At 35.8% G+C, this 12,021-nt stretch overlaps 2 protein-coding genes across 5 annotated transcripts in view; one reads left to right on the top strand and one right to left on the bottom strand.

Annotated features, from left to right (window-relative positions):
* trak1a (trafficking protein, kinesin binding 1a) overlaps positions 1-2,738 on the bottom strand; it is a 39,022-nt gene extending 36,284 nt beyond the window's left edge. For both annotated transcript variants that reach the window (XM_060870128.1, XM_060870127.1), the window contains exon 1: positions 2,326-2,738. The gene's annotated coding sequence lies outside the window, so the exon portion shown is untranslated. The remainder of the gene's footprint in view (positions 1-2,325) is intronic.
* Positions 2,739-4,019: 1,281 nt separating this feature from the next.
* The window catches only part of ulk4 (unc-51 like kinase 4), an 84,508-nt gene continuing 76,506 nt past the window's right edge, over positions 4,020-12,021 (top strand). Inside the window, exons 1-15 of one of the 3 annotated variants that reach the window (XM_060870121.1) lie at positions 4,020-4,122; positions 4,482-4,631; positions 4,807-4,906; positions 5,688-5,827; positions 5,974-6,136; positions 6,345-6,446; positions 6,649-6,732; positions 6,823-6,898; positions 7,230-7,331; positions 8,346-8,443; positions 9,459-9,528; positions 9,692-9,758; positions 10,064-10,171; positions 10,247-10,307; positions 10,471-10,664. In XM_060870121.1, coding sequence (XP_060726104.1) covers positions 4,494-4,631; positions 4,807-4,906; positions 5,688-5,827; positions 5,974-6,136; positions 6,345-6,446; positions 6,649-6,732; positions 6,823-6,898; positions 7,230-7,331; positions 8,346-8,443; positions 9,459-9,528; positions 9,692-9,758; positions 10,064-10,171; positions 10,247-10,307; positions 10,471-10,664 — 1,503 coding nt within the window. In that variant the 5' untranslated portion in view covers positions 4,020-4,122; positions 4,482-4,493. Of the gene's footprint in view, positions 4,303-4,481; positions 4,632-4,806; positions 4,907-5,687; positions 5,828-5,973; positions 6,137-6,344; positions 6,447-6,648; positions 6,733-6,822; positions 6,899-7,229; positions 7,332-8,345; positions 8,444-9,458; positions 9,529-9,691; positions 9,759-10,063; positions 10,172-10,246; positions 10,308-10,470; positions 10,665-12,021 lie in introns of all 3 variants that reach the window. The other 2 variants (XM_060870119.1, XM_060870120.1) reach the window with 2 other exon arrangements.

Here is a 12,021-nt window from a genome sequence, read left to right as displayed (position 1 = left end):
CAGCAGAGAAAGCCACACATCTTTTGGAAAGGCACAAGACCTTGTTCAGCAGTTAGAAAAAACAGCTAACTGCCCTTTTCTTAGCAAATGTGTGTGTGTCATACTCTATAGGGCTGATACTCTGGTTTATATAGGTACAAAGCCTCTTTTTGCTGTTCAAAGTCCATTTAAAATAATTTCTGTCCAGAGTGAAATACATTTTTAAAAACATTAAAAAAAAATGCATTAAAAACGAACTATTTAACCAATGCAAATGATATAACTTCCTGAACCAGACTGCATCACGCCCAGCACAGGAAGGGAAACAACAGCTCTTTCAAAAAGAAAACGCAACAATAGTGAATAGATTAAAAGGTCACACCTAGTTTTCCATCAGTTACAGAGCAGCTGACTGACAAATAAAAACACTGCCACAGCTGCTGCAGTAACCAAGTACAGCAGATCATCTGTCTGCCTTAAACACACTACAGAGGGCTAGATGTGTATTATGTACATAAACCGTTATCGTTGGGTTATCATTAACCTTTTAGTATATATATATTTTTTTAATCGGGAAAGCTTAATATAGTGTGCTGTTAAAAGTCATTTATCATAATCATGATTTTTCCAGGTAATTGCTTGTAATTGTTTTCATGTTTTTGCAACTAAACCCATTGTAATTCCTAATCCTTACTGTAATCCATGTTGTCAACATCGCTGCTATATTGCCAAGCAAAGCAGTGAAAGCTAAGAAACTGCCTACTCTTAACTATTATTAATGTGGTCGCATGTCTGTGAGAGAGAAGGCGAGCTGGACTAGCAAAGTCTGGTTCATAAAACAACTTGGCATATCATTATTCATTCATTCATTCATCTTCTACCGCTTATCCGAACTACCTCGGGTCACGGGGAGCCTGTGCCTATCTCAGGCGTCATTGGGCATCAAGGCAGGAAACATCCTGGACGGAGTGCCAACCCATCGCAGGGCACACACACACACACACTCATTCACTCACGCAATCACACACTAGGGACAATTTTCCAGAGATGCCAATCAACCTACCATGCATGTCTTTGGACCGGGGGAGGAAACCGGAGTACCCGGAGGAAACCCCCGAGGCAACATGCAAACTCCACACACACAAGGTGGAGGTGGGAATCGAACCCCGACCCTGGAGGTGTGAGGCGAACGTGCTAACCACTAAGCCACCGTGCCCCCGGCATATCATTAAACAATGAATATTTTCAGCACAACTGACCAAAATATGTGAAGTATCACAGTACTCCATAATGCTCTGTGATTACAGGCCACAGACACATTTTAATAATTGAACATAGTCATATCACACATCTTAAGTTATGAAGTTATGAATATTAAACCAACTCCCACCATTAACATAAAAGAAATGCTGATTTTGACAAGAACTATACATTTTTGGGAAACTTTCGCCATAATAAACTGTCAAAGGTCAATTGTAGTGTTTGTGATGACTTCTAATTCTGATTTTCTCCAAACTGAAACGAACAATAAGTATATGAACGAGTGTGTTGTTAGTATTTTTCCCTCTATAATCACTTCACCTAATTAATTAGATAGTTGCAGTCAATTTGTTTGCATGGCTATAAATTTCAGTTTCTCAGTTGTCTCTTCATTAGATGTTACATCAAGCGTATGCCCCGGATTTATTTACATTTATTACACATCATACAGAAAGTGTAACTATAGATTGATTTCTCTTTCAGTTTTCCTCTTACACGAGGTACAGCAACCTCAAGACAGCCACATGACTGGCATGATAGCTTCAATATAAATAGAAATACAAGCTGTTGATGAAATCTCCATTTCCAGGTCTATTTCTAGTCTATGACAAGGTTTGGTTTTACACGAGCATCAGGTTTAACTTAAAGGCATCATGATTTCCTAGTTGTTAAAGTTACACTTTAACGACGTGACCAGGATTTAGAGAAAGAGGAACTTGAGAACAGAGAATGACTCAAAACCTCTAGATCAGGATTATTTAGAGGTGAAAGAAGATTTAATTGGATTAAGCAGATTAACAGGATCTGTAATCAGATTCATATTAATCTGCTTGAGATCTAGAAAAAGCTTATTAAAGAAATGACTGACTAATGCTGCACACTGTGACTTGTACAGTACATAAACAAGGAGTGAAAAATAAATACCCCACATGACACTTAACTCATGTGATGCACACAAACTAACCACAAAGCAGGTTGGACCTCATGAAAGCGTTTATACTGAGCAGCTACAAACATATAAATGACAGTTTATACATCAGACAGACAGACAGACAGACAGACAGAGAGTCAGTGAGTGAGACTCACCAGTAACAGAGGACAGTGTAGATCCCTGGTGATGTGCTTCAGCCCAACATCCATGTACACTGCAGTCCTTTTATTCTCTTCAAGTCCACAATGAACCTCGTGTTTCACAATGAACCTCAATTACAAGTCCACTGAAGTCCAGGATCTCCCCTGAAGTCCCTTAAAAAACCAGCACACTTCAACCCAGAGCTGAAAGACGTCTCAGGGCCATGAAACAGGTTCTCTTTTAAATCACCAGACGCCCAACGGAAAAACTAGACTGATGCGTTAAGTTTTCACTGAGCGTCCTTATTCATTTACTGCTGACAATTTACGTTCTTCTTTCTTGCCTGACAAAAAACGGGGAAAGTTGCTTTTCACCGCGAAAACATTATTAGGAAAACGCAAAGCCTAAAACCGTGTGGGGTGTTTAAAAAAAAAAGCCGGTGAGTGAAACAGAGCCGCTGCACAGCAGCACAAGCCGTTACCATACACCCCCCCTCCGACTGTGACGTCATCACGCCCCACCCCCCCAAACCGCCTGAGCTGAGACAGAAACAGCTAAAATATCTTAGAATCATTTTAACCATTTAAAATGCAATTAATAAGTAAATTGATCATTAATCGAAAACGTTAAAGTGTTACGTTTTTAATGGCAGCATGTGGAATTATACGAGCACCACCGCAGTACATTATTTATTTATTTATTAAAATAAAAAGTTAATAAATAGCATAATGAATAACATCATTAAAAGAAAAAATAAACACTGTGTTTATACACGCCTAAATAATGAAATATCTATGAATACTTAAGAAATGAAAGAAATAAATTAAGTTTTAAATTTAAGCTTATTTGATAATCACTGTGGAGGAGGCGGGGCATGTGTGGGCTTGCTTTCCTATTGGCTAAAAAAATAATCATTAAGCGTGAGCTAATGTTTAAAATATTTAAATGACTATAAAGATTTATTTATTTATTTATAATTTTATTTTCATTTATTTCTTTAATTAATTGTATTTATTTATTACTTTATTTTCTTTTATTTCTTTATTTAATTTCATTTATTTGTTTATTTATTATTTATCAATTTATTTTTATTTATTTTATTTTATTTATTATTTTTATTTATTTTATTTATTAATTTATTTTCTTTTTAAGGAGCTACAGTGATGGATGATCAGGTGACTTGTTCCATTTATTATAAGTCTTTAAATCTATAATAAGTCTTTAAAGGCGGGCATCAAATACGATATTAAATACTTAGTCTTTATTATTCACCTAAAGTCACAACACATATTATACTTTATTGTATTTAAACAGTAGACCGTTATAGAGAAGAAGAAGAAGAAGAAGAAGAAGAAGAAGAAGAAGAAGAAGAAGAAGAAGAAGGTATTTTAACATTATGTAGTTAATCTATTGTTCAGCGGCGCTTTACTCGTTTTTCCGCGCGTGCACAATGATCTGCTGCGACCGTTGAAATAAGTGTCATTCATTACTTGTTGTAATCGCGTGCTCCGCGGTAACCTAGCAACAAAGGGAGCTCTGAACAGTAGGGGTGCATGAACAGTGCGAAAAGACAGAAACAAATAAAACAAAAAAAGTTTAGCGAATTTCTAAACCTAAATTTTTTAAATATTAGATTTGTAAACAGGATTAGCACTAAAATATTTGTAAAAACAGGAATTTTAAGCAGATCTGTTGCAATTATCGAAGCAGACACCCCAAATTTGAAAGTGTATTGGTCCAGCTTTGTTTCCGTTTGACAGCTGTTGGTGCTCGCGCGGTTTATTAAACTGTTGTTTATTTGATTTACTTAGGTGAGAACAAATTCTTATGTAAAATTGTGGAATATTTGGGGTTAATTGTTTTTCTCCCGGTACCATTCGTATTACTGACTTTAAAAGAGTTTTATTATTGGGTTTAAACTTCTGTTTGAAGTTGGCTAGCATTGTAAGTACTGTAGTCGTTAGCAAATCTAACTAGCTTGCTAACTACAGGTGAGTACATGATGGTGTCATTATCGTTCTGTGCTAATGTTTTTGTATATTTACCACAGTAGGTGAACTAGTAACGTGTCATATATACAATGTCTGTAAATCTGATTAGTATCTAGTGTTTTACCATAAATGAGTATCACACAAATTAAAAAAATAAATAAATAAATGAATCTCTGCAGTGAAAATCTCAGATGGAAAACTTCATTTTGTACGAAGAAATTGGAAGAGGAAGCCGGTCTGTGGTTTACAAAGGCAGAAGGAAAGGAAGCATCTATTTTGTGGCAATTATTTGTAGCGAGAAATCCAAGAGGCTTAAGCTGACAAATCATGTGAGTAAAGTGGAAAATATTCCTGAAATAGATCAGAATATAAACATAAGGCTTTGAAGATTTCTTGCAATTTGATTAACATATGTTGTAATTAACAGTATATACTATAGCCATTGTTTTGATCTACATCTTTTCTGTGTGCTATACAATCATACTGTCTTCACTGTATTAACAGGTAAGACTTGCACATGATATGAAACATGATAATGTGGTCTCTTTCTATGAGTGGTATGAGACTAGTAATCATCTCTGGCTGGTGGTGGAGTTGTGCACAGGTAAGGGCTTTGAAACCTTTATATGATTTACTTGGATTATTGATATGGATTACTTACAAATCCATCAGTTCAGATTGCTGTTCTTACTCAGAATCAGAAACAGAATCAGGTTTATTGGCCAAGTGAGTTGACACACAAGGAAATTGGTTCCAGCTGTTTGTGACTCTCAAAAGTACAGATATAAATAACACTATGCTATACAAGATAATACAGACTATACAAGACAATGCAGATGTGATACAATAGACATTATGAGTATTAAATTTGAATACAGAATATCTGACTGATCAGTTATGTATATAAAGTGTGGGAAGTGCAAATAACAATATTGTGCAATATTATGCTTTTTGTAAAATATACGGCAGCAGTAGTGTGTGTAACATTCACAGATGATGTGATGACTGACAGTTCAGATAATGCAGTACTTATGCTATGAAGCAGGGAATATACTTAGGGTGAGTTGTTAATCAGGGTGATAAGGGGTCTGGGGAAAGAAACTGTTCCTGTGTCTGGCAGTTTTAGTAAACAAAGTTCTGTAGCACCTGCCAGAAGGGAGAAGCTGAAAGAAGTTGTGTCCAGGGTGCGAAGGGTCAGTGGTGATTTTTCACCACACAATTGTCTGAGCTCTTGCTGACATTCATGAGTTCAGCAAGTAGTGTTGTTCTGTCAGTCCAAGTATTGTAATGACTTATAATGAATCTGCAGTTGTTGGTCTTTAATAAGACCAACTTAGTATGTTCTAAATAAAAATACTTAGTATTAAAATAATATATTTCTTTAGGAGGATCACTAGAGGCAGTTATTTCCCAAGATGAATGCTTGTCTGATGATGTTGTGCGAGAATTTGCTATGGACTTACTTAAAGGTCTCAAGTACATGCACGACTCTGGCATAGTCTTCTCTGACTTCAGCCCTGCTAAGGTACAATGTCTATGCATCTGAAACAATGTTCCATAAAGAGCATTGTATTCATGTCTGTATAATATCAGTTCAGAATCTAGAATGTCGTTGCCTGAATGTAAGAATGAGTGTGATTACTCTGAATAAACAAGATTTTATGCCTGCAGATTTTACTGGATGGCCCAGGTACTCTGAAATACTCTAATTTCTGTCTGGCAAAAGCTCAAGGAGAAAGCCTAGAGGAGTATTTTGCACTTGTGATGTCAGAAGAGGGAGGAGAAAACAAAGAGTGTGCTATGTCTGGACAAAATATCAAGAACCGAATCCAAGGTTTTCACTTAAACATGGGCTATGGTTTCTTTCTTGTTACTTTCCCAGATCATACAGTTATTGCTCTAATGGCAGATGGCAATAGCAAATTATTTTCAAAATAATTAATTCTGTTTGGTCAAACATAGGCTAGTGCAATTCTATCCTAACAGATTTGTTTGAGATCAGACAGATTGTCCTCATAGTGCTTTGATCTGGCTTTCTTCAGGCTCTCCACTGTACTGTGCTCCAGAGGTGCTGAGAGGAGGGAGCACAAGCATCTCCAGTGATCTGTGGGGATTGGGCTGCATCCTTTATCAGATGTTTACAGGTCAGAACCTTTTGAACAGATCATTTCTCCTTTAATGTTAAAATGACTTCAGTTGTGAATTTTATAGTCATTACTTACAGTATTTTTTCTATATGATCTTTATGAATACTCCCTTTGAAATAATTCTAGATTATTAAAACAATACCCATCATATATAGTACTGCTGTAAACTGTTTCCTTTCTTGTTTCATTTTTCATTTAGGAAAGCCACCGTTCTTCTCTGAGACATTTAGTGAATTGGTTGAGCTCATTTTGCATGAAGATCCTCCACCTTTGGTGCAAAAAGGTTTATAAGCAGCGGTTGTCAGACATTTAGTAATGACCCTTTCAGATTTAAATCTAAACCTCTAATGCACCAATGTGCTTGTTCTTCCAGGTCCCAGCTGTTTAAAGTGTAGTCCTGAGTTCCAGAGCCTCGTATTAGGCCTGCTGCAGAAAGATCCTTCAAACAGGTTCATTTTAAGTATACTTGCATAGCTGAACATATAAAACATTATCCAGTGCCAGATAATAATCATTTGTGCTTTTCCTTATCCCTCTTTGCCTGCGTATCTCACCACAAAATAAAAATTGCATGGTGTTCTACTGATTTTCTCTTTTTATTGCAGTCATAATAAATGAATCAATCAGTTTTAGTGCTCTTACTCTGATGATTAAATAGCACTTAGAATAGTATTAAATGTGACCTATAGTGAAGTATGTGCCCTTTTCTATACCAGTCTTAACATGTGTGAGCTTTAGAAGAGGACACTTAACAATATTACTGTCCTATATTCTGTTCAGGCTAAACTGGGAACAGTTGTTGCTGCACCCATTTTGGAAGGGAGCATTTTTAATGGATTTTTCCTCAAGAGGAGATGCAGATGAAAATACCTCACTTCGCAGGTAATTGACATTGCTGTCACAGTGCTTTAGAGTGCTTCTTTGTGCTTTTTATTCTTTTATTTCTCTCTCTATCTTTGTATCTGTAAAGATATATTTCTGTCTCCTATACAAGAGAATTAAAACACATTTTTTTATGCCGTTTTCTTTTTTCTTTTTTTTCTTTTTTTTTTCTTTTATTAAATGACGTGTCATTTTTGAAGGTTTTTACATTATGAAATAGAGCATTTATGGGCCATTATTGTGCTACATAGAGTTACTTTTCTCTTTGCATATTGTGATGCTCTTTCTAACCAACAAAACCAGATAGTAAACCATAACTTTTTGTGTTGCTTGGGTGGTAATCTCAAGCGTACACCTTTTGTATACTACATAGCAAAAAGTATGTGGACAGTATTACCATCACACCCCAGTATATGGACTTTCACCCAACTGCTCCCACAAAGTGGGAATTGCACAACTGTCTCTCTATGCTGCAGTAATAAGGTTAATTTGGACATTGGACTTTGGCCTAAACCAAACCTGTTCCAGAATGACAATATCTCTGTGTACAAAACAAGTTCCATAAGACATGGTTTGCCTCTGTTGGAGTGGGAGAACTTGAGTGACCAGGACAGGGCCCTCACTTTAACCCCACTGAACATGTTTGAAATTGAACCAGACCGCTGACTGTGCACCAGGCCTCTTCATCTGACATCAGGACCTGATCTCACTAATGATCTTGTGGCTAAATGGGAAATTCCCACATCCATGCTCCAAAATCTAGCGGAAACCCTTCTCAGAACACTTAAGTAGCAAAGGGAACAATTTTGCACAGTATACTACATACATTTTTCCATGGCTCAATTTAGGCCATAACAGAGGTTCTGGTTGTTACCGAGCAACCTAACAAATAGTTTTTAAAAAATTCTTTAAGTTGAAATCACTAGAAATTTTTCCTTTTTCCAACAGTTTAAATGGAAGACATATGAATCAAAACATGCACAAAAACTGTATGTATGTGTGTCTGTGTGTTAGTGTACAATTGGAGTCAGGGCTTTCAGAAACCAGAGCTGATGCAAAGACAGTGGCCATTGGACCCAGTAATCCACACCTCAGCAAGTCCTTCACATTAGGTAAATCAGAAGGCACGAGACTCCATGTAAGCTACTCTACTTCCATGATACATATGTCTGTATTGTGAGTGTACAATGCTATATGTGTGTATACACCGCGACACAGTGAAAGGAAAGATCCAGAGTACTTTGTTTGTAGTTGCATGTGTCTTTAAGGTGGTAATGCACACACACACACACACACACACACACACACACTGCACAGTGTGATCAGAGTATAGTGCTCTGTAAGAGCTTCTGTATGCAGTTATATGTTTGCTATCCTCACCATGCATCTGCTATGTGGCTTTTCAAAATATTGCCTTGCTGTACATGAGTTTTTGCATGTATTCACACTCATGGATCATGCTGCAGATGTTGCAGCAGGGGAAAAAGGGATTATCTAATCTTGAATGATGTATTCAGGCAGCATCAGGACATGATGAACACTGAAAACTCATCCCTATTCCAGATTAGTTAGTAGTTAAGACTGATGGAGCAGCATGAGCACAAGTCTGCCATTATGGAAATACTGAGAAGACTGATTGAAAAGAACTGGTAATTGATTGGGTAGCAATGCGATGTGTAATAATTCATGAGCAGAATTAATGTATCACATACAGTAAGTTATATTGGAGTGTCCACATGTAGATATTTCAGTTTTTAAAAAATGTCATGATGCCATTAGTCATTATTATTATTATTATTATTATTATTATTATTCTTATTTGAAAAAGTATTTCTAAAAAGGATGTTCTGAAAACATCATAAATAATAACTTGTTTGAGTAGAAAAATAGAATTTTTATTATTAATTATTGGTAATACTTTATTTTCTCTAATCATTTTTGCTAATTTCATGAAGGATACTAATAATTAAAAAAAGATCTGTTTATCTGTCTTCCTATTTATTATTATTATTATTATTATTATTATTATTATTATTATTATTATTATTATTATTATTATTATTTTGCTGGGATATGCTTTTCACTTTGATGCTTCACATAAATATGATTTTATCTTTCATATCATAGATGATGTGATTGAGTTTAGACCCAAATCTCTATTGGTCACAGATGCCCAAGAGTCCATTTTCCTCCTCAGGTATGCTTTTTAATGCAGACTAATTTTATACTGAAGCTCATAATTATCAGAGATGGCAAGAATGTAATATATCAGTGCAAATAGAATCTTGTATTTGATAAAAGATTTATTAAACATGTTTTTCACTTAAAGATTCTCAAGTTTATTGAATGTGTTCTGACAGTTCACGTCCAACTCCAAGAACAAGTTGCTCTGCCAAAGAGGCAGAGAACAAAGAAATCAAGACTCAAGTGAGATATAATACACACAACACACTTAACCCTAAATTTATAGTCTAAGTATAGAAAAGTCTCTGTCATACCTGAATAATTTTTGTGTATACGATGTCTTATCATGGTACTACAACTCCATCTACTGGCTAATTAAATAATGTCTTTTCTAGATCTTGAATTATTAATACTTTGTATGGTATGCAGTGTGTATCCAAGGAAAAGCATTAAATGTAAACCCAAGAACAAGGGTTTGAAGTCACTAATACATCTGACTTTTTTAGTACATATATAGTTCCCTGAATTGGGTGTGTTGTGTATTTCAGGACAGCAGTGCATTAGAGGATTTGCATAATGATGCAGGCAGCTACATTAAAGATCTTTTATACACAGAATCAGATCTAACTGTCACTCCTATTATAGACAACCCAAAAGTAAGTATATAGCATAAAACTATGAGAGACTTTAAAATCTCAACAAATCTCCAGCTACTTGTCTTATTTTCTCAGGTTCTGAAAACTGCTCCTGTCCGATTTGACACCAAAACACTGTGCACATCAGCATATTCAGGTAAACATCGCTACAGTTTGAGTTCCTAGTAAATCTTTATAGGCTACTTATTTATTTAATTTTTTTATTCGTATCATTATTATTTTTAAAAAAAAGTTGGTACATTGTAATTCCGAACTGTGTGACTGTCTGTCTTTTGCTCCCACTTTCTCTGTGTTTGTAGTTGAGCGTTTAGCATGTCTGAGCCCGGGTGACTGGTCTGCTTTCCTGCAGCAGGTATGTGCTGTTCTTGAGTCGGTGGAAAAGGCTGGATCTGGAGCAACAACAGGACTACGTACAAAACTCAACCTACTCTGCTATCTGTGCTGTGTTTGTGGCCACAGAGATACTGCCACGCGCTTTATGCATTCCCCGCTGGTAAGCACTGTTTGGGTTCATATCACACATGCAGTTTTATTTTTTACCCAAAGCCTCTTGCAATTAAGACAGAATCCAGTCAAATGTTCAAACAAGTGCCGGTGACAGAGATGGAAAATAATGGTAAGAAGAAAAGCCACTGAACACACAGGAGTGCTACATGCACCAGTCATAAAGCTAACAGTATCCTGATGCATAAAATATCAATACACATTAATATTAATCATATTATTAGTAGCCATGTAGAACACAGGAAACTGTATTTATTACATGTTAAATGACAAATTATAATTCAATCCAATATGGTAGTATGATGATACAATGAATTTTTGATACAGCAAAAATAAACATTGCATGAATACAACGGAAGTCAACACATCCCTTCTAAAATGACAGGTTTTCGGGATGTAAAACAATAAACCAAGATAAATCATGTTTTCCACCCTATACAACGTATAGAAATTAAATTAAAAACAGAAACTGTGTTACAGAAAAGGAAAAGAAGACATTAGCTATATAATAGCAATAATCTAGTTACATAAGAATGTACACTTTTTGGTGAAGAGTTTCAGATTGGCAGCAATATTTTCCCATTTTTTCTTGCAAAAAAAAAAACATTCTATAGCAATCAAATTGTAAGGTCATCTTCTGTGCATAGCTCACGTTAAGTCACCTTACAGATTTTTGTTGTTAGACTCAGGTCTTGGCTCTGGTTAGGTCATTCACAAACATATGATATTCTTTTGTTTAAGACATTCCTTTGTTGATCCGGATGCATGCTTTGGGTCATTGTCGTGCTGAAAATTGAAATTCCTTTTCATCTTCAGTTTACTGGCAGATACCTGAAGGTTGTGCACTAAACCTGACTGGTATTTGTTGCCATTTATGATTCCCTCCTTTATTGTTAAAGTGAAGCATGAAGCTTAATGCTGCCACGACCATGCAGCACTGTGGCTTTGGTGTTCTTGATGATGTGATTTTTTGCAATGCAACTTACCTCTTGGTATTATGGAATTATTATACTTGAATTGGTTTTAGTTGAGATTTAGTTGAGCTTGGCTGTTTTTGTGGGAAAGGTTAATCAGATATTTTCTGCCGTCCCTTTAACACATTATACTGTATAAGGCCTTAAGTATGTTCAACTGCTGTTGATTCAAATCTGTGAAGGAGGGTAGAGTTACAGATTAGCAGAATTATTATACTCATGCTAATTTAAAGTAACTGTGGGTAAAATAAACCCTAACTGAATAAACTATAATAGTGTCAGGTGTTTACTAAAATGTATTGCAATAAAAAAAACTCCAACTGAAGATGGTATGTCTTCAGGGAAGTACAATAGACTGTTAGTTGAAGTTGC

The sequence above is a fragment of the Tachysurus vachellii genome, chromosome 5, assembly GCF_030014155.1.
Source record: "Tachysurus vachellii isolate PV-2020 chromosome 5, HZAU_Pvac_v1, whole genome shotgun sequence".
Lineage (NCBI taxonomy): Eukaryota > Metazoa > Chordata > Actinopteri > Siluriformes > Bagridae > Tachysurus > Tachysurus vachellii.
This window is presented reverse-complemented; position numbering and strand designations above follow the sequence as displayed.